The sequence below is a fragment of the Megalobrama amblycephala genome, unplaced genomic scaffold, assembly GCF_018812025.1.
Source record: "Megalobrama amblycephala isolate DHTTF-2021 unplaced genomic scaffold, ASM1881202v1 scaffold415, whole genome shotgun sequence".
NCBI classification, from domain to species: Eukaryota; Metazoa; Chordata; class Actinopteri; order Cypriniformes; family Xenocyprididae; genus Megalobrama; species Megalobrama amblycephala.
Window position 1 is genome coordinate 197,515 of NW_025953364.1, and position 23,413 is coordinate 220,927.

A 23,413-nucleotide genomic window follows, 5' to 3' on the forward strand; every position below is an offset into this window, starting at 1 on the left:
TTATTACATTTGCTAACTACCAAATCAGTCGTGATGAGAAACGGCTATATCACCTAACATTAGTGTGGACGGATATTAACGCGTGTGACATACGCTTGATCAAAGTTTATTCGTTTCTGTTATTAGTAATAAGTTAGGCCTACTCCTAGATGACCAATAGCTTTGCTATTGCCTGATTCATGATAATAATCTGTACAATATTGTGATCTGAGCACATGTCGTTACCTAACGTTATATCTATAAGCTAACACCGGTCTCTGTCCTGTTCTCCACTGCTTCTCCTCACACAACAGCTCAATTTGTCTCTTTTGACCGTTATTCTGTCTAATTCTGGCCTGTCCCTGCTCTCTTGACCACATAGCAGGCTAATTGTATGGCTGTGATTAGTTATACGAGTATAAATAAGCATTTACAATTTCCTCAGCATCCGAACTGTCATTGCGATCCATTGTTTTCCTATAGTTTATATTGATCGCGTTCCCTTCAGTGACGTCACGTCCGATTTGGCATTTTTCAGATGCGGAAGTAAAATTTTCTCACAAAAAACGACTCCAGAAGCCTATGTAGCATATTTATGCATGTTTTTTCAAGAAAATCTATTTCATACATTATTTTTCTACACATTGAATCACTAAAGCTCTAACCTGCAATATGCCCTTTAACAACCGAATACTCATTCATTCAGGAATGAAGTAAATGGCTCTCTTTATGAGTGCACATCTGAATAATTGATTCACCCGATAGATTCGCTCAAAACGCAGATTCATTCGGAAACAAAACAAAACACTGTTTAATAACAAAATCATACTAAATTAAAAGCAAACATTTATAATAGTTTTAGATGAATGACCATATTAATAAAAAACATGTTCCAGAAAGTGACAATGATGTCCATACAGTGAATGAAAGCTTTACAAAAATTGCAAATAGTTAAAGTAGAAATCTAAAATCTCAGAGTTTTTCTCAAAGTGAGATCTTTCCAGCAGGATTTGTGAGTCTGAGACGGGGAGAGTTTTCAGTTTCTGCACATAAAACTGTTACATGTTAAAGATCTATTTACTTTATTACAATGAATCTTATCATAAAATCAAACCATGTTTCATTGTTATAGTTAATTCATAGTTATTTAGCAGCAGTGGTTGATGAAGATGAGTGTCATTAGTGTTTGTTTTTCTATTATTGGTGTTTTATCCATGTCACGTTTTGAGAAATAACAGTATTGTCTTTCAATAGAGCAGTTTTATAGTTTTTTTTCTCATATATCCTGACTGAAATAATCAGTTTCTAACAGCAAACACTCAGAATAAAGATGGTCTGTTAATGATCTGCTAATGATCTGAATGTCTTGTTGAATGAGTGTTGATAGTCTGAGGATCATCAATATTAACAGAGAAACTGCTGAAAACACTCTTTATTTCATGTCAATAGTTCCTGTTTTCACCTCATTTATTATGCTGATGTCTTCAGATCTGCTGTAAATTGACACTTAAAGCTCATTTCATTGCTGTCAACAGACTGTGGGGATTTGTGGACCTCAAATATGAACAATTATTTTTGTCTTTATGTGTAGAACTGTTTTTCTTACCATTATCCATATTTGGAATAATTTTGTTACATTACATTCTGTTATCATTTATATATAAAAACAAACCCTGTAACTGATATTTTTTTATTTATTTTGGCAGATCCGCTCCTCCCACTGGGATTCATCATCAGTAAAGCTCCTCCCACTGGAATGCGTCAATAAATGCTGGAATATTCCCATTAAAGGAGCATCAGGAAGAGCTGAAAACTGCAAAGACTGAGTTTATTAAAGAGGACAGAGAGAACATGAGTGATCCAGAACCCTGCAGAATGAAACACACTGAAGAACAAAGAGGTTGGTGTTTATTCTTCATCCATTCATGATGCTGAACAACATTCATGTTGGAATTATTCAACTACACATTTAGATATGCAGTTCATCTAATGTTCAACAAATGGTCAGTAAAGTGAGATTTGAAAAATGTTCATATTGATTGTCAACATCAGGTCAAAATACAGATTATTTTACATTTATTTTATATCTGGTTCAAAATTTGCAACAATATGACCAAAATTTTAGACTTGTTTAAAAAAAAAAATAGTAATATCAGTAAACACCAAACTGTATCAAGTAAATTCACTTTCCAGAATGGCTGACAGGGTTGTAAGCTTGACTTAAGCAAAAACTGATTGATAAAGTTGTATTTTTCATAAAATCTAGAAGTTATTCATAGTTATATAGATTATTCTTCTTACAGTAACTTTGGTAACAGGGTTGATGAATGGGGTTGAATCAACACTGTACAGTTTGTGTAATAACTGAGACGATGGATTGAGATTATTTTCTTGTCCTCCCATCATGTTGTAGAAAGAGCCCAGATGATGTCACTTCCTGGGCGTCACAGTTTTAAGATGAGGAAAATTCATAACAGGGTTGAGGGTCGAAATTCACTTGAGTTTGTTTTCAGTGTCCCATATTCACGTGTGTGGAAGTTTGTGAAAGAAAAAGTGTGACCAACCCTTAATCATTAAAGTTTTAGTAAAATAAACATCAATCTAAAAGTTGGTGTCAAAATATGGCAATAATTGTGTCATTCATCAAAATATTATAGTTCTCACTACAGAAACATGGTGATTTGTCTATAATTTTCAAAATATAATAATTGTTTCAGGGACATAATAAATATATAAAAAGGCATCAGAGTATTTATTTCATAGCAGTTGTCTACTTCAGTGCATGAAGGTTCACTTTTATGTTCTTTCACTTCATAATCCTCATTTTGAATTACTTTAATATACTGAAAATTAACTATTTTTGTAATTTCAGAGCTGGTGGAAATGAAGGAGGAGAGTGAAGAACTGAGTGAAGTGGAGAAGGAACATCATGTCAAACCTGGAGAAAAACCTTTGAGTCACTCAAAGACGAAAAATACATTTCTAATGAAAAGAGACAAGAAATCTTTCACCTGCACTCAGTGTGGAAAGAGTTTCTCAACCAAACAACATCTTAAAGAACACATGAAAGTTCACAGTGGAGAGAAGCCACACACATGTGATCAATGTGGGAACAGCTACAGTCAATCATCACGCCTTAAAGCACACATGAGGATCCACACAGGAGAGAGACCATTCACATGTGATCAATGTGGGAAGAGTTTCACATCAAAACAAAGTCTTGACATTCACAGTGCAGTTCATACTGGAGAGAATCCGTTCGCATGTAATGAATGCGGCAAAACGTTTCTCTCGGCATCAGCCCTGAAGAGACACCTGAGAGTTCATACAAAGGAGAAGCCACATTCATGTTCTGTGTGTGGAAAGAGTTTTTTACAGCTGTGTAGTTTACAAGAACATGAGAAAACACACACTGGTGTGAGAGAGTACATGTGCTTTGAGTGTGAGAAGACTTTTATTACAGCAAGATGTTTAATACAGCACCAGAGAATTCACACTGGAGAAAAGCCTTATACCTGCCAACAATGTGGAAAGAGTTTCCCTGTAAAAGGAAACCTTAAAGTCCACATGAGAATTCACACTGGAGAAAAGCCTTACATCTGCAGTCTGTGTGGGAATGGCTTTGCACAGGAACTAAGCCTTAGGGAACACATGAATATTCACACTGGAGAGAAGCCTTTTACATGTGATCAGTGTGGAAAGAGTTTCAGACATAAATTGACCCTCTATAACCACATGAAAATTCATACCGAAGAGCCACTTATTTGTGATAAATGTGGTAAGTTTCCAATTTAAAGGTAACCTTAAGAGCCACACGAGGATTCACTCGAAAGAGAACTCTTTTAGAAGTTATCACTGTGGAAATAGCAGAGGTGTAAAGAGTACCTGAAAACAATACTTGAATTAAAGTTTAGATACCTTATCTGCCTCATATCCTAAATCAAACACCTTTGATTCACAACTACCTGCTAATGTACTCGCTTTCATGTAAAGTAGCCTTGTTGACAAGTTTGGGTGGGTAAAGGCAAACATACAAGATATAATACCTTCAGTGCCTTCTTTATAGCAGAAACTGCTGCAGAAAATGTATTGGAGTAAAAAGTACATTTACTTGTTCAAAAATGTAGTCAAGTAGAGAGTAAAAGTTGCTAATATCTTTGATATAAAGTAGCCAAGAAGATACTTAAGTACAGTAACTAATTACATTTACTCAAATACTTGACACTACTGGGAAATGGTTTGACAGGAAAACTATGAGAATCCTGTAATAACTCACACCAGAGAGTCCCCATGTCTTCAGTGTGAGAAGAGCATCCGATATCAAAAAGACCTGCACCTCTGAAGAATAGTCTTAAGAATAGTCTTAAGCTTTGACTTAAGTGTCAAAGAATTCTTAGTAAAAAGTAGGACTTTTCTAAGAGTAAGAGACTTTTATAAAGAAGATAAAAACAAATTTCAGTAAAGTCTAGCTGACTGAAGTGGTACTTTATTGTGATGAACTAAGGACTAAAAATGATGTCAACTGTAACGACAGATAAATAAGACACAATTATTTGTCATATTTAACAAATAATCTTTAAAAGGACCAACTTGGGCAAGGGCCTCAGTAACCATGAATACCACCTGATAAGGTGGTTTATTGCCCTCCCAGCCATCTGCAGAAAAGCAGAGGCTTTAGGAAAAACCCATAGCCCTTAAAACCTATATCAAGTTTGGGGTTTATGAGTTTGTATTTTGAAGATTTAAATGCTTGTGTATATGATATGTTGATACCTATGCAACATATTAGAATGACAAGAATCTTTAATAGTTTGTTCTTCAATAATCCAGCCAAATACATAGGCAAACACCCTGCTACAGACACAATGAGCCATAAAAAAATCCACAGGGGAATTTGCCACTTGGAAATTCTACCTTTCTCATTGGTCAAGTCAACCCTTGGTTTAAAACCCCTTACTGTTTAAAACTGCAGTGAAAAAAAGTCTCAAGCCTGTGGTTTGAAATCAAAGGAAAGCATATTTACATTGCCTGAATCATTCCTTGCTCTCTATACAGTGCACTACTTGCCATTCACCATGTAGAAACTAGTAAATATGTGAAGAAATTACCCCCCCCCCCCAATAGTTCACTGACAAGGTTTGTACTGTAAATGTGATTGACTGTTAAAGGTGGGATCTTTTTTCCTATTGAAAGATTGATCTGACATAACAGCTCACTTTCAGCAGTAATTTTATCTATGGTTCGTAACATTTCTTACAGATTTCTGCTCGTTGTAAATCAGATACAGATAAATTAGCACATTACCAGTACATAATGAGAGCGATTGCGTGTGTGAATTAGTCATACCATCTCTTTATTAATTGTGAAGCTGTGGGTTGTAAATAGTTACTTCAAAAGCAGAAAAATATATTCTATAATAAGTTTTGAGTTTCTAAGCCTACTTTAGTTATAAAAAACACGACAGCACTGACAACTAGTTTCTGCGTTCCTCTTTGTGCGTGCGATCTTCACGTTTTGTGCAACTACTGTTTGTATGAGTGTTCGTGCCACAATGCAGCTGCATGAGCATGGTAGCTCGATATAATACACATCCGATCGATATAATTATAATATAATCGTATAATTCTCGACTCAACCCGCATGAAGGCTGTAATCTAGCCAGAGCAATCCCTTACAGAGAGGATGCTAGGTCTCATGAGCTCAGCATCACCAGCCCTGCTTCATATGCGCCCACTGCAGTTCTGGCCTCGAGTCCCATCCCAAGCCTGGCAGCTGAGAGCAGTGCACATTCAGGGCTTTCTGAACACAAGGCTGGACATGCTGTTCTGGAGCAACCTTCCCACAGAGAAATGGTCGCTTCACCCCCTTATAGTCCAGGGAATTGGGGATGTCTTCGGAAGGGCAGAGGTCGACCTCTTCGCCTCACAAGACAACTATCGTTGCCCAACTTATTTTTCAAAGACCAGGGATGTGCTGGCCCACATTTGGCCTAACCAAAAAAAATGCTATTTTTAAAAAATGTATAAGAACATAATTAAGTGCATACATTTCTGTGATTCATTTGGCAAAAAGGTTTTGTTGACTATGCATTTTATGATCTAAGACAAGTGCAACTTTGGCGTTGTGTAACTTTTTTTTTTTTGGCGTTGTGTATCTTTTTTTTTTTTACTTCTTGTTAGCAGCTTTTTCAGTGTCGGGTCAAACCATTATCTTTGCTTTCCTATTCCATTCTGTGCCGACCCATACGAATATGGTTTCGTTTTCCACTGTGGGGCTGATAACGTCAGTCGTTGCCTTAAGAACACAAGATTTTACACAAGATTTTAGTGACCACGTTATGTAGGATGATCAGTTATTAGTTAGTTCTTTTAATTGTATGATTAATTTGTTCATGTTGCTTAAATATCATGTTTAGCAAGCTACGGAGAAACTGGCAGCCAGACAACAGACAAGTGACTGTTTCTGATTGATGACGTCACTACTCGCATTCTAGCAGTAGCCTACGGTTCGGCACGGTTGGCTAATTCTGATGACTTCAAGCATCTTCTGCATTTTGTTCGCGTACCCCCTCTGTCACCTCACGTACCCCAGTTTGGGAACTACTGATCTAAACAATTGCCATGGCAAATCTTACTTTAAATGTAATTCATGAGCAAATATATTAGCCTAGTAAGGTAGGTTTCATATGTTATATTCTCTTGTGCAAAAGACAGGAATAAAAGAGACAACAAGCAAGCATATTATTATTATTATTTATTAATATTATTGTATGAATACTAAAAATATCTAACAGTAACATAACAGGTATAGACAAGCCAGGCACACATAAGAGTGATGTTGTGAGGCTGCTGCATGGTGGACGCTGCGTTTCACGGTGCCAAGTCTAGTGGTAGGTGCATTAAAGATTAATATAACAATGATGGATCGTCAGACAGGCACAACTGTGACAGGTTGTCGTTAGGATGGTAAATTTAACAATAAAAGATTGTCCAGGTAGACGTATATACCGGTGACAGGTCGAGTTGCAGGTACATATACATTATAACGGTGTCCTGCCACAGAAAGAGTTTACCCCAGCTCGGAAATTGCCAGCTGTGATGGTTATCTTCTCCTGAATGAGTGTGTGCATCAGTAGCCATGAGTCGCATTGAAGTGATGTCATCTCCCTCTTTTCGATTGGTTGGCTAGAGGAGGAGCTGTCAATCTAGAACTAGTGGACCAATGGTGGCGCTTAAGCCCGGCCTAATTTACATGAAACTCGAACTGCAATATTTGGAAAAGCAAGAGCAGAATGTAGAAAGAAGAGCAAATAGAAAAATGGCACAAGCGCACAAAAGAGTAAAATATGAGCAGAAAATGTAAGAGAGCAGAAAGAAAAGAGTAATAAAAGCAAGGAAAACAACTTTTAAGAACGCATAAACACAAGTTTAAGATTAGTGATAGCTTGCGTAGTATAGACCCAGCTCCCAACCCAACTTTGAGAATAGATTAACGGCAATATTTTTTTTATCGCCCGATAAGAGTCTCACGTTAACGCAGCACGTTAACGCCGATAACGGCCCACCACTAGTTTTTATTGCCGTTTTCGGAGCTTGTGGCGACTACAGAGACCGCGTTTTTTTACAGTGTGATCAGGGGACAGGCAGCTAGCGGATAGTGAGGAGATGTTTGCTGTATGTGACAAAAAATGTTTTGGCCTAAAAACGCGTGACATCACTTAGAGCACCTTTAAAGATTACCGCGACAAACATTTTTTTTTCTGTGTTTTAACTTGCATGGATAAATTGTTTACCACAAGACTAGTAATATGCACTAACAAAGTAAATGGGGTCAATTTTGATTTCATGTGTGAAGATGGCAGATCAGCCATTGCAGCATGTCCCACAGTCAGTTATACATTTATAATGCTTAAATTGCTCAAAGCATAAATCTATGTTATGTATTTCTTATTTTTTTAAATTGTCTTCTAAATGTCTAATTGTGTAATTGGCATTATACTTTTTACTTTAAAATAATTAATTCTGGACTGTGCATCAAAATGATCTGAATATTTTATAGCAGTTGTCTATCACAGCACATCTCAATTTTATGACCTTTCACTTCATATTTCTCTCTTTAAATTATTTTGATGTACTGAAAATTAAATGACTTTTTTGAAAGCGAGGAGAGAGAAGAACTAAAGACATTTCTAAAGAAAAGAGCCAAGAAATCTTTCACCTGCACTCAGTGTGGAAAGAGTTTCTCAAAACATTATCTTGAGGTACATACATATTTCTCTCATACAGGAGAGAAGCCGTTCACATGTGATCAATGTGGGAAGAGTTTCAGTCAATCATCACACCTTAAAGCACACATGAGGATCCACACTGGAGAGAGACCGTTCACATGTAATCAATGTGACAAAACATTTCGTGGGGAATCAGCCTTCAAGAAACACCTGCAAGTTCATACAAAGGAGAAACCACATTCATGTTCTGTGTGTGGAAAGAGTTTTTCACAGCTGCAATATTTACATGCACATGAGAAAACACACACTGGTGTGAGAGAGTACGTGTGCTTTGAGTGTGAGAAGACTTTTATTTCAGCAAATGGTTTAAAACAGCACCAGATGGACCATAATGGAGAAAAACCTTACAAGTGTTCACACTGTGACAAGAGATTCAGTCAGTCAACACATCTGAAAACACATGAGAGGATCCACACTGGAGAAAAACCTTACAAGTGTTCACAGTGTGACAAGAGATTCAGTCAGTCAACACATCTGAAAACACATGAGAGGATTCACAGCAGAGAGAAGCCGCACACATGTGATCAGTGTGGAAAGAGTTTCTCTTTTAAAAACCACCTGAAGATACACATGAAGATCCATGCAGTGAAGGGCCACATCACCAAGGTCTGAAATCATGTTAAGTAGTTCATCTTTATTGCTGAGAAAAAATGTCTCTTCTGTGTAAGGTAGACAAATCTCTCCTCTCACCTATAGTTGGCGCTGTTGCTCTGTGGCTGCTGTTGAATTATCCAGGTTGTGGATGAGGAGCGACCCCGAAATGCTTCATTTATTCATAGTTAGCCGTTTATCAATATGCGCTCTTGTCTGTACTTGTGTGAAACGTCATCAGTCGCTGTCCAAGAACTGTTCCGATTCAAAGTTCACATCTAGCCAAGTACAGTTCAAATCCCCAGATGTGTTCTCAATCCGCCCCTTTTATCGAGGATGCATCGAGAGGTGACTTGAGACAGCCAGGTATCCCAGAATGCATCTCGCACTAACCAGCAAGCGTCAATAGTAAAGCAGAAAACCTGTGTAATTTAAACATATTACTGTTATTATGTCATGATATGTAGAATTAAGAGTTTTCAGGCGTGTAGGAATGTACTGGTTTAAAGCTCAAATTTGTGGTTTATTGATAAAAGTAGAGCCTATTTGGAGTTGTGAGTGTAAGACTGATGCCAGAGTGCCTGGACCAAGAAAGGGCTACTCTTTGAGAAAACAAAGGAAATTAACATTTGAACTCTCTCTTGCAAAATTAGCATCCTCATCCGAGACAGTCAATCACACCTCAGCATTGCCTTAATCTACATTTCCCTTCCTTCACCCACTCTTCCCCCATCTCTTCTCTCTACATGCAGAGATGACCTGAAATTCACCCAAAATCTATATGGTTTAATGTGAACAATCATCAAAGAATGCTATACATGTTTGGTATCGTTTGAAATGTCTCAGTGCAACTGGTACAATGGTCTCGTCTACATGTAAGTAAACCAAAGGTATTAAAGGTTTTAAGAGTTTTAGAAATACTTTGGTTGCAACTGTGGGTGTGCCCCTTTCCCAGGGTCCTTCATCCAAACTACCTCCTGTTCCACAGCAAGGTGCGAACTCCCTAGGTCTGTGACCCTAGTCAATGCAAATTCTGATTCAATGCAAGTTCATGCCCCACATCGGGGGATGTTTTGTCTTGGTCTGAGTATTTAAAGAAATGTTGCAAAAGGCTCGGGGCGATTCTGTATTCAGATGAAGACACTCAGCAATGTGTATTTTATAATGTCAGGTATGCATCTTACTCTATTTCTGAGCTTTTGATGTTTTGTATTGATCATCTTTGAATTGATTATGTAATTGGCATGATACATTTACCTGACTAATAAATTGTCACATTTGATTTTATTCTGACTTACTCTGAAATTATTAACTTCAGTAGATTACGATGTATCCATTGTTACCGCAAATCTGCGTCAGGTTAGTAACAGACTAAAGTTCAGTTGTGAGTGGAGCATAGGGCACACCAACTGTGATTTTAGCCTTCTAAAATCGGCCTTCTAAACAGTATAGTCAATTACCTCTGTCTAGTGACCAAGACTGGCGAGTTTGTGATCGTGTACCCTGTGCGACACTGAGAACCGAATGAACGAGTACAATATGAGTAAAGAGTTAAATAGAATATTCAAATGTAGAGCCAAATTATTATACAAATGTCCAATAATCAATTGACATTCTAAACTAAATTCGAGGTCATAATAACATGGAGTCAGATAAAATATTATTTGGAATTAAACTACTTTGTCACGCTGAAAAGACAGAATGCGCAAGAAACCTTCCCCGTCCTGTGGGAAACCGCCATTGAGCCGATTGTGCAGGCCTTACAGAGATCCAGACAATCACCGGGCGCTCAGTGCTCATGTACCCCGCTGAGAACAGCCTAACCTCGGCTAATCCTTCTGACGTTTGCCGCTGGCTCTGATGTCTCTGTAGTGGTTAAACATAATATAATTAATCTTTTGTATATCTAACGGGTGATCTTTGGTCTCATAAATCTATAATTTGTTGAACTAAAAGTGAAATCTCATAACTTTATATAGTTATATAAAGCTACTAGAGCGCTGACTTTGTATGTTTGACTGAATCGTTTGCTTTATTATTGACTGAATCGTTTGCGGGAAATTCCTCTGTGGGGGAGTTTATGGCTCTTGTTTTTAACCCTAAAAATGGCAAGACCATAAAGAGACATCAGAAAATTAATTTAATGCTATTTTCCATCTTATTGGGACACAAATAATACAACAAATAATACAACTATGACTTATGATTTTGATTTTAATGTTTGTATCCCACAGGATACGTTGCCAGTTTAGGGGTATAAATTGACTGAAAACAGAATTCTTGTTTGGCAATGCCTTTTAATATATTTTAAACAATTTCAAAACATTTTATTCTCTAATAACTTATAACAAATATTCTTTGTAACATTCTGATAAACAATACATGATAAGTAATATTTATGAATACATTTATAATGAAAACTCGTGTAAGTTAATGCAACACTGTTAAATGTCCTACTAAAGAACATAATTTTTTCTGTCACAGCTTTCTGCAAATATTCTTTTCTAAACTAAAGAAATTTCTAAACGTTTTTTGAAACATCACCAAAGGTCAAACCTTACTAACAGTGAAATACAAGAAACAGTTTCTAGCATTTTGCCAGAAACAATGCAAAGTCTCTCTTTTGAGGTGTCTCTTTTTGCAACATGAAGAGTGCAGTGTCAGTGTATATCCAATCTAAAGCATTTCATGCTCTCACGGTTTTGGTGAAGTTCTTCTGAATAACGTCTGAAGAATAGCCACACATTGTTGACAGCCAGCCATCACATCAACCAAATCCACTCTACCCATATGTGTCGTATTCTGCCACAATCCTTGGGCATGGAACACCTTTCATTTTTCCATTTTTGAGAAGCATTGGACTTCATAAATAAGACAGAGCAGCACAGGTAGATTTTATCTTGGCTTATCATATATTTTCTCTCAAAGACATTTCTAAATGTTCTTGGAAACATCATCAAAGGCCAAACCTTACTGGCAGTGAAAGGCAAGAAAACAGTTCCTAGTATTTTTTCCAGAAACAATGCAAAGCCTCACTTTGCACTTGCCACACATGACAAAAGTTTGTCTTTCTAAGCACATCCTACACCTCCCCTTCTTAGACAAACCCGGAAAGTGGTTGATTTGGTCATACCGTACGTCATCAACAGGCCTTGGGACCTTTGGTTGTTTGACAACCTTGTTTGTTGGTGGTGTGATTTTGTGGTGTTTGGGAGGCCTTCCTCTTGTCTCCTTTTCAGTATACATCAGTGCTTTGGCTACATCTAACCTGAAGCTTTTCAAGCTCTCGTGGTCTTGGTGAAGTGCTTCTGCATCACGTCTGTGAAGTAGCCACGCGTTGTTGACAGCAATGTCAATCATTTGCCAAAATATGGCCATGTACCAGCGGTGGGACTTGGTAGGGGTGCGATACAGGGCAACCAACATGTCAGCCTGATCCACTCCACCCGTATGAGTGTTGATGTGTGAGTTGCATCAAAAGTGGACTTCCCTGTGTACACAATGAAGTCATAAACAAAGCCAGACACCCCAGCTCACACAAACATCTTGAATCCCCATTTCTTTGGTTTACTTGGGAAATACTGTCGCAAACTTCCAGCCTTCCCACCTTTGTAAGGCACCATCATCTCATCAATGGAGATCTTGTTTTTCACTCTCTGTTGCCAAGCACCTGGTTCTCATGTGGTTCAGCACAGGTCTAATTTTGAATAACCGATCTTCACTGGGTTCAGCAGTCATATTGTCTTGAAAATGGAGCATCCTGGACAACGTGTTGGAAGCGCTTCACTGGCATGATGTCCGCTACTTTGTCATATCTTGTGTCTGTTGGCCAGTAATCCACCAGTGCAGGCAGTTTCACCACACCCATGATTATTTTCATGCCAATGAATGCTTTAATTTCTTTGCTGTTGGTGTTAATGCTGCTTCCATTGAGTTGACAGGAGTACAAATTTGTCTGGTCTGCAATCTTTCTAAAGCATTCTTCATCAAAGAATTTGGAAAAGTATGTCAGTGGGGTTGAAAGATGTTCTGGTACTGTGAAAGTACTTGGCATGGCTGTGAAATCATGCTCAAACTCCTTTTTTCTCCATCTGAAGAAAAAACATTAATCACTGAAAATAAAGGGGAAAAACCTAAACATTATATATATATATATATATATATATATATATATATATATATATATATATATATATATATATATATATATATATATATATACACACACACACTTTATGTACCTACTTTAAGTTTCTCCCTCTTTTGTTCGGTTGTGCCTCTGACTCTGTCTCATCCTCATCACGTGAGCTACTCTCTGTCTCTCACCACAGCCTCTCAAATATTTTTGACAGGTTTTTCAGCAAAGTTTTTGCGATATTGATAAATTATAGACCCTAGAAATGTGCATATTAAATATGATAAAGTAGGCTATTATTTTCATAAATAGGCATTATACTTATTGTTCAACAGAATTTTACAAAGAATGTTTAAGTTATGAAAGAATAAAAGTTTTAAAAATCTGGCTATAATGTTGTAATACGCATTGCCAAACAAGCATTCTGTTTTCAGCTGATTTATACCCCTAAACTGGCAACGTATCCTGTGGGATACAAACATTTACAGGCAGATTATGAAAAATGTATAAATTAAATTCATAAACTTTCAACATAAATGTAATAAGCTAACACTCAACAACAACTTTTTAAACATGTAAGTCTGTGAAATATATAGAGTTTTATCAGAAGGTTAGTAGATTTCCCAGTACAGGGGGTCATGCTGTTTTTAAATGCTGCCCGTGAGCTAAACAAAACATTTATTAACAAAGTCAATATATCTAAATATTCACAACAAACACCCTTTCAACATGAAACCAAGAAACCTAAACTTTCCCTGACTCTCACCACAGCCTCTCAAATGTTTGTATCCCATAGGATACGTTGCCAGTTTTAGGGTTAAGCATGATTAAACTGGGCCTGGGATTGTGTTCATTTATACTCCAATTAATACAGCAAACACACACTTTCATGTATAACTTCCTCATAGGATGCAGTTTAAGTCATGAAATGAGCATTAATTTGATTGGAGACACAATATATGTGAGGTTACATGAACTAGTAGTTTGCACATAAGACATGCATAAAACAAAATACAAAACAGAAGACACTTTACAAGACAGTTATAATCATACACACAATGTCCTGGGGTGCATGTTCATTTATAGAACAATTTGTCTATAAATTGAGGCAGAAGAATCTGTTTTTACAGGCTTTGTGTCTTCCCTATGGCCTAGTGATTCAAAGTTAGTTTAATGCCTACAAAAATTACTGGTTTGGACTACAACGAGCTTCTTCCCAGGTTGGTGACATCATAAACCCTGTAAAACGCCCCCGGGAACACGCAACAAAGTGGGCGAGGCCATATGGCGTAGCATATGGAAGCGGAAGAGTTGTGTACACTGGACGAGAGCGACGAGTCAAAAGATAATAGAACCCATTATAATCAGTGATATTTTCTACACTGGATGTGGTGCTGAAGACAGCTTCCAGAATTCCAGAAACGAGTTTAATGCTGGATTTTCACAAAGGCTATTACTGAAAGATGAAGCAGTTCCCACTTTAAAAGCAGAAGCTGCGGTTTATTGGCCCAAACTGTAAGTACTTTATTGTTTGTACATGTCTTTTAAATGTATAGTTCTGATGCTATTTTTGGTTGCATCAAGGACATAAACAAAGACCAACGCGTTTTTGCTTCTCTAGCCAGTTAGCTAAGTTCTACAAACACCAACAAACTTCTATGTTCATAGAGAAACAGTTGTTCATACTATAAATTAAATGCTACCTTTACAAAAATGCGACTACTCAGGCATGTATTCAGCTACAGTAAAGCTTTAATCAGGATAAAACTGTATATTGAAAGCTAACAAACAGCAGTGACAGCATCTAAACACTTTGACACAAATACTAAATGAAATACCATTCATAAACGTCCTTTAAAAGCCGCGATTGTAGAGGTTCTGCTTGACCCTCTTCATCTGGGTCTGATTCGGCTCAATTTGATACAGCAATATAGACGCCATTATTTACATTTCCACTGAAGCACATGTAACGGCTCTGGTAACAACTAATGGTAAGGGCCGTGGCGTTTCCGGACGCTTCAGCGAATCACAATACACTGAGCCAACTAACCAATCTGAGCACATTGCGTATTTTGAAGGGAGTGGCTTCATAGAAGCAGGAAGTCAAACGAGCAATTCAAATGACAGTGGAAACAGTGGTGTAGAATAAAGGTAAAATAAATGAAAAATATAGCGTTTTCAAAAAAACGAAGAATTAAGACATGTTAAATTGTGACCCAAAAACACAATCAAGCCTAGAAAAAAAACACTGAACCACCCCTTTAAAACGTCTTAAAAATGCACATATGTACACCAGGGAAATCTAAATTTTCTAGGGGAACATGCCCCCGTACCCCCCAAACAAACTACATTTTCTGACCAGGGTAATTATGAAACCCTGCGTACGCCCGGCTTATATTCTATCTAAAGAAAACTGAGGTAAACGTGTATTTCTACAAATGTGCACACTTTTGGACTAAAAGTTTGTATGTGTATGCACTGTGATCAAAAATAAATGGGGCCAAACCCGATTGAATGTAAATAGAATGTATTCTATTAATAACTACCGATTGATTTTGTATTTCTATCAGAAATTAAGAATTATTAGTGTCATTGTAAATAGTGGTGCAAATATCTAAGCTATCTAATTCTTCAAATCTCAAGGTTAAATCAGAAGATTTTTTGTAAAAATGTTTCTGTAACAGCTGCCAAAAAATAGTGTATAGCTCCACTGTGGTTTTTAACAAATTTTCAAAAAAAAAAAAAAAAAAAACTTCAAAACATCCCTTCTTCAGTTTTTTTCACAAATCGCACCCTGTATATATATATATATATAAACCTACAAATTGAAAGATATGTTAATCCTCCAAAAAACATATTTTCCCACCTCAGCCACAAAATCTTTATTAATATTATCCTTTTTATTCAGGCAAGGAAGCCATTCTTGTACCACCCCGTCACGGACAATATGTGTGCCACTGGAGCAGTAAAACAAGAAATAGATTTTTAAAATCTAATGTTTTCCTATTAGAAAAATGTCCCTTTTTTGGAAACCATCAATAGAAAGTCTGTAATTTAATATATATTTTTTTTATTTTTAGATTTTTAATCTTGAAATATGAATTTGACATTTCAGTGGCCTTATTGTTTGTACTGAAAAAATGAATTTACTTAAAAAATACAAATAAAGTTACATTTATCTGATCAGTACACACAACAAGAACATCATTCAACATTAATTTATGTAATATTTCATTTTCTTTCCATAAACCTTTAACAAAATGACCCTGTGACGGGGTGGTATGGACGAAGTGTTTCTCTATATGATCTGCTGGTTTTAAACTTTAAAAACTGGGGGAGGGGAGACCTTCAAATTGACTAAAAAGTGTGTGAGTGATATGAGTGAGTGAATGTGTGAATTAATAAACCAAACAGTGTTGCCAAGTCTGCATTTTTCCTGCAAAATTGGGCTAGGCTACTTTTACACTGTTGCAGTGGGTTGTTTTTCATGTCCACGGGTTTGAAGCGAGCCCAAATAACATGATATGTAGCCCTTGGAATGCACATTTTATCAAGGGAACCCTGCCCAAAAAAAACGATTTACCCCCCAGAATGTGATTTTATCAGGGGAGATTTTGGGATGAAATTTTGGTATGTGACGGGGTGGTAAATTTCATCCCAAAATGTCTGCAAATCTCCCATGTGGTCAAGTTTCTCAACTAGCATACATGCATTCAATCTGAAATATAATTATCTTTGTATTAATAATGTAAAAGAAATAATAAAAAACAGTTTTCCCTATCTATTTTGCGTGACGGGGTGGTAAGTTTAAGCCTGACGGGTCCTGCCTAACATGAAAAAGCAAGAAATAAACAATGTAAAAAAAATGTCTGCTTTTGTTCTTGGTGGCTATAAGGCTCAAATGATGTAACTTAGGCTTTGTGATGACATTTAAAGGAACAGAGCATTATTTATAGATAAAACAAGTTAGTGTGACGGGGTGGTAAGTCAAACTGAGGGACGCGCACAAATCATAAAATATTTACCAAAAAAATAAGGTTTATTGTGAATAAATATATTTTGTGTAAACAGGGACACACATATAATCCTGAAAATAGTATATGTTTGAAAATAAATATAACTTATTTGGTGATATTTTAGATGCAAATGTCATGTTGGTTAACATGGACATGTGAAATTGGCTATAATGAAAATTAATTAAAAATAGTATGCTAATCTTCAAAAAAAGCATTTTATCATATATCATGTTAAAAAGAACACTTGAATTAATAACTTTAAGCTTTGGGAACAGACTTTGGGACATTTTTTGTGCCTTATGCAGCTGATCAAACGTTGTGGACCCAAATGTCACCCGTTTCGTAGAATGACTCATGAGTAATCTTATCATATTTTTGCTGTTACAACAGTGAACGTTTTCCTACACACTGTGTATCTGATATGAATAAAATACTTTGTCAAATTATAATTGAAAGGATTATTATTGTCGTTTCAGTGACAGCAGTGTTCGGAGTTTGTATTTAACAAACTATAAATGTCTTTTATAGTAATTCGCTTAAGCTCTTTAAATGTCTGAATTCTGAAGTAAACATGATGTGGTTGAAAACACTGAACAGTTGTGATATGAACAGCACTGAGCGCATCGTCTCTCGGCTCAACGCCAGCAGCACGTTTGAATTGATCAGTGACGCGCTGAATGCTCTGATCGCACCACTGTGATCGCACGCGTCAAAGGGTTCAAGTCTCGTGACGGGCTGAAACAAGCTGAAACTGCACCGGACCTGGACTCAGAAGATTCGTGAATCAATTACTCGCTTGATGTGATCGGTTCTTTTGAACTGTTTTTTCAGAAAGGTCTGAAACTGTTCTTCATTTAGTTTTTAGATTTCAGATTTCTGAAATGGAAACTGGGGATATTTCCTACGTGAGTGCTCAGAATATCACCAAAATCTCATTTGTTATTAATCTATAAATTAAAAACCGGGGACAATACATTTGTGAATGTTTTATATATCTCAGTCTCGGGTGAACCATCTTCCTTAAAACCATCGCTGGCTGAGAAAAGTTTTTTTTTAATAAAAAAAAAAAAAAAAAAAAAAAAAAAAAAACAGAAAGAACTCAAACTCAAGAAATGAATTAATACAATTATTATATTTGATTTACTGACAATAGGATTAAAGTAACCATCACAATAAATAAATACACACACACAAGTCAACAACACATGAAACAACGCTTTATTCAAACTTATTGATCTAACAATCACGTGTTTATAGTCCTGCTGCATCTCAACACGTCAGAATCTCGCGAGAATCAGTACGTCACTCAGGTAATTCTCGCCTACTCTTTTATGATCACTGAGGTTTCTGACACACTTATTCTCTCGCCTACTGCTTTTCGCCTGCTATATAGTAGAGAAGTAGACGGTTTGAGACTCTTTCAGTCAGAATGTCTCAACTCTCATATTTAAAGAATGAATAGTTGTTCTCACTGTCCAATGACAGCGCGTGTTACATTTACAAGTGACAGAGGATTGGCTCTTCACACTGAGGTGAAAGTTGATTGGTTGCTCCACGTGTGTCCTGACCAATGGCATTTTTAACTCGATTGACAAATGGATAAAGAAAAGCAATTGGCAAAAGCTTTTTAAAAAGAGATTTAAAATGATTTATTAATGTACTTTTTATTGTTCAATTTATCTACATTTTAAAACACGAATCAAATAAAAAGTTTTAAATTTGTGTATTTATTCATATATGTAAAATTGTCCATTTCTGTTTGAATGATTAAATTGATAAATTGTTCATTTTATTTTTAGTGGATCTCTGTAGTCTCTCTGTTCTGATTCATCATCAGCTCAAAGCATTATGGGTAGAGTCTCTGTTCTGATTCATCATTGGCTCAAAGCATTATGGGTAGAGTCTCTCTGTTCTGATTCATTAACAGCTCAAAGTATTATGGGTAGAGTCTCATCATCAGCTCAAAGCATTATGGGTAGAGTCTCTCTGTTCTGATTCATCATCAGCTCAAAGCATTATGGGTAGAGTCTCTCTGTTCTGATTCATTAACAGCTCAAAGCATTATGGGTAGAGTCTCTGTTCTGATTCATCATCAGCTCAAAGCATTATGGGTAGAGTCTCTGTTCTGATTCATCATTGGCTCAAAGCATTATGGGTAGAGTCTCTCTGTTCTGATTCATTAACAGCTCAAAGTATTATGGGTAGAGTCTCATCATCAGCTCAAAGCATTATGGGTAGAGTCTCTCTGTTCTGATTCATCATCAGCTCAAAGCATTATGGGTAGAGTCTCTCTGTTCTGATTCATTAACAGCTCAAAGCATTATGGGTAGAGTCTCTGTTCTGATTCATCATCAGCTCAAAGCATTATGGGTAGAGTCTCTGTTCTGATTCATTAACAGCTCAAAGCATTATGGGTAGAGTCTCTCTGTTCTGATTCATCATTGGCTCAAAGCATTATGGGTAGAGTCTCTGTTCTGATTCATTAACAGCTCAAAGCATTATGGGTAGAGTCTCTCTGTTCTGATTCATCATTGGCTCAAAGCATTATGGGTAGAGTCTCTGTTCTGATTCATCATCAGCTCAAAGCATTATGGGTAGAGTCTCTCTGTTCTGATTCATCAACAGCTCAAAACATTATGGGTAGAGTCTCATCATCAGCTCAAAGCATTATGGGTAGAGTCTCTCTGTTCTGATTCATCATTAGCTCAAAGCATTATGGGTAGAGTCTCTCTGTTCTGATTCATCATCAGCTCAAAGCATTATGGGTAGAGTATCTCTCACCCATAATGTATAATAATAAACTCTACCCATAATGCTTTGGCTCAAAGCATTATGGGTAGAGTCTCTGTTCTGATTCATTAACAGCTCAAAGCATTATGGGAAGAGTCTCTCTGTTCTGATTCATCATTGGCTCAAAGCATTATGGGTAGAGTCTCTGTTCTGATTCATCATCGGCTCAAAGCATTATGGGTAGAGTCTCTGTTCTGATTCATCATCGGCTCAAAGCATTATGGGTAGAGTCTCTGTTCTGATTCATTAACAGCACAAAGCATTATGGGTAGAGTCTCTCTGTTCTGATTCATCATTGGCTCAAAGCATTATGGGTAAAGTCTCTGTTCTGATTCATCATTGGCTCAAAGCATTATGGGTAGAGTCTCTGTTCTGATTCATCATCGGCTCAAAGCATTATGGGTAGAGTCTCTGTTCTGATTCATTAACAGCTCAAAGCATTATGGGTAGAGTCTCTCTGTTCTGATTCATTAACAGCTCAAAGCATTATGGGTAGAGTCTCTGTTCTGATTCATCATCAGCTCAAAGCATTATGGGTAGAGTCTCTCTGTTCTGATTCATCAACAGCTCAAAGCATTATGGGTAGAGTCTCATCATCAGCTCAAAGCATTATGGGTAGAGTCTCTCTGTTCTGATTCATCATCGGCTCAAAGCATTATGGGTAGAGTCTCTCTGTTCTGATTCATCATCAGCTCAAAGCATTATGGGTAGAGTCTCTCTGTTCTGATTCATCATCGGCTCAAAGCATTATGGGTAGAGTCTCACTGTTCTGATTCATCATCGGCTCAAAGCATTATGGGTAGAGTCTCTGTTCTGATTCATCATTAGCTCAAAGCATTATGGGTAGAGTCTCTGTTCTGATTCATCATCGGCTCAAAGCATTATGGGTAGAGTCTCATCATCAGCTCAAAGCATTATGGGTAGTCTCTCTGTTCTGATTCATTGTCAGCTCAAAGCATTATGGGTAGAGTCTCACTGTTCTGATTCATCATCGGATCAAAGCATGGGTAGAGTCTCTCTGTTCTGATTCATCGTCAGCTCAAAGCATTATGGGTAGAGTCTCATTGTTCTGATTCATCATTGGCTCAAAGCATTATGGGTAGAGTCTCACTGTTCTGATTCATCATCGGCTCAAAGCATTATGGGTAGAGTCTCTGTTCTGATTCATCATTAGCTCAAAGCATTATGGGTAGAGTCTCTGTTCTGATTCATCATTAGCTCAAAGCATTATGGGTAGAGTCTCTCTGTTCTGATTCATCATCAGCTCAAAGCATTATGGGTAGAGTCTCTGTTGTGATTCATCATCAGCTCAAAGCATTATGGTAGAGTCTCTCTGTTGTGATTCATCATCGGCTCAAAGCATTATGGGTAGAGTCTCTCTGTTCTGATTCATCATCGGCTCAAAGCATTATGGGTAGAGTCTCTCTGTTCTGATTCATCAACAGCTCAAAGCATTATGGGTAGAGTCTCATCATCAGCTCAGAGCATTATGGGTAGAGTCTCTCTGTTCTGATTCATCAACAGCTCAAAGCATTATGGGTAGAGTCTCTCTGTTCTGATTCATTAACAGCTCAAAGCATTATGGGTAGAGTCTCTCTGTTCTGATTCATTAACAGCTCAAAGCATTATGGGTAGAGTCTCTGTTCTGATTCATCATCAGCTCAAAGCATTATGGGTAGAGTCTCTCTGTTCTGATTCATCAACAGCTCAAAGCATTATGGGTAGAGTCTCATCATCAGCTCAAAGCATTATGGGTAGAGTCTCTCTGTTCTGATTCATCAACAGCTCAAAGCATTATGGGTAGAGTCTCATCATCAGCTCAAAGCATTATGGGTAGAGTCTCTCTGTTCTGATTCATCATTAGCTCAAAGCATTATGGGTAGAGTCTCTCTGTTCTGATTCATCATCAGCTCAAAGCATTATGGGTAGAGTATCTCTGTTCTGATTCATCATTGGCTCAAAGCATTATGGGTAGAGTCTCTGTTCTGATTCATTAACAGCTCAAAGCATTATGGGAAGAGTCTCTCTGTTCTGATTCATCATTGGCTCAAAGCAATATGGGTAGAGTCTCTGTTCTGATTCATCATCGGCTCAAAGCATTATGGGTAGAGTCTCTGTTCTGATTCATCATCGGCTCAAAGCATTATGGGTAGAGTCTCTGTTCTGATTCATCAACAGCTCAAAGCATTATGGGTAGAGTCTCTCTGTTCTGATTCATCATTGGCTCAAAGCATTATGGGTAGAGTCTCTGTTCTGATTCATCATTGGCTCAAAGCATTATGGGTAGAGTCTCTGTTCTGATTCATCATCGGCTCAAAGCATTATGGGTAGAGTCTCTGTTCTGATTCATTAACAGCTCAAAGCATTATGGGTAGAGTCTCTCTGTTCTGATTCATTAACAGCTCAAAGCATTATGGGTAGAGTCTCTGTTCTGATTCATCATCAGCTCAAAGCATTATGGGTAGAGTCTCTCTGTTCTGATTCATCAACAGCTCAAAGCATTATGGGTAGAGTCTCATCATCAGTTCAAAGCATTATGGGTAGAGTCTCTCTGTTCTGATTCATCATCGGCTCAAAGCATTATGGGTAGAGTCTCTCTGTTCTGATTCATCATCGGCTCAAAGCATTATGGGTAGAGTCTCTGTTCTGATTCATTAACAGCTCAAAGCATTATGGGTAGAGTCTCTCTGTTCTGATTCATTAACAGCTCAAAGCATTATGGGTAGAGTCTCTGTTCTGATTCATCATCAGCTCAAAGCATTATGGGTAGAGTCTCTCTGTTCTGATTCATCAACAGCTCAAAGCATTATGGGTAGAGTCTCATCATCAGTTCAAAGCATTATGGGTAGAGTCTCTCTGTTCTGATTCATCATCGGCTCAAAGCATTATGGGTAGAGTCTCTCTGTTCTGATTCATCATCGGCTCAAAGCATTATGGGTAGAGTCTCTCTGTTCTGATTCATCATCGGCTCAAAGCATTATGGGTAGAGTCTCACTGTTCTGATTCATCATCGGATCAAAGCATGGGTAGAGTCTCTGTTCTGATTCATCATTAGCTCAAAGCATTATGGGTAGAGTCTCTGTTCTGATTCATCATTAGCTCAAAGCATTATGGGTAGAGTCTCTGTTCTGATTCATCAACAGCTCAAAGCATTATGGGTAGAGTCTCATCATCAGCTCAGAGCATTATGGGTAGAGTCTCTCTGTTCTGATTCATCAACAGCTCAAAGCATTATGGGTAGAGTCTCTCTGTTCTGATTCATTAACAGCTCAAAGCATTATGGGTAGAGTCTCTCTGTTCTGATTCATCAACAGCTCAAAGCATTATGGGTAGAGTCTCTGTTCTGATTCATCATCAGCTCAAAGCATTATGGGTAGAGTCTCTCTGTTCTGATTCATCAACAGCTCAAAGCATTATGGGTAGAGTCTCATCATCAGCTCAAAGCATTATGGGTAGAGTCTCTCTGTTCTGATTCATCAACAGCTCAAAACATTATGGGTAGAGTCTCATCATCAGCTCAAAGCATTATGGGTAGAGTCTCTCTGTTCTGATTCATCATTAGCTCAAAGCATTATGGGTAGAGTCTCTCTGTTCTGATTCATCATCAGCTCAAAG

At 37.4% G+C, this 23,413-nt stretch overlaps 2 protein-coding genes across 3 annotated transcripts in view; one reads left to right on the plus strand and one right to left on the minus strand.

The window, feature by feature from the left end:
• The first annotated feature begins 1,423 nt into the window (after positions 1-1,423).
• On the plus strand, positions 1,424-4,062 carry LOC125261448 (gastrula zinc finger protein XlCGF8.2DB-like). The gene has a single exon (XM_048180014.1). The coding sequence runs from the start codon at positions 2,863-2,865 to the stop codon at positions 3,772-3,774; it is 912 nt and encodes a 303-aa protein (XP_048035971.1). The 5' UTR covers positions 1,424-2,862; the 3' UTR covers positions 3,775-4,062.
• A 4,759-nt stretch (positions 4,063-8,821) lies between these two features.
• Positions 8,822-23,413, minus strand: part of LOC125261444 (NACHT, LRR and PYD domains-containing protein 12-like) — a 59,663-nt gene continuing 45,071 nt past the window's right edge. The window contains exon 9 of one of the 2 annotated variants that reach the window (XM_048179998.1): positions 8,822-9,279. In XM_048179998.1, the coding sequence (XP_048035955.1) occupies positions 9,260-9,279 (20 nt within the window). In that variant the 3' untranslated portion in view covers positions 8,822-9,259. Of the gene's footprint in view, positions 9,280-11,124; positions 12,949-23,413 lie in introns of those variants that run through there. The other variant, XM_048179997.1, reaches the window with a different exon arrangement.

Bases quoted from the DNA above. Each gene is read 5' to 3' on its own strand.
- LOC125261448 (XM_048180014.1), top strand. From the start codon at position 2,863: ATGAAGGAGGAGAGTGAAGAACTGAGTGAAGTGGAGAAGGAACATCAT.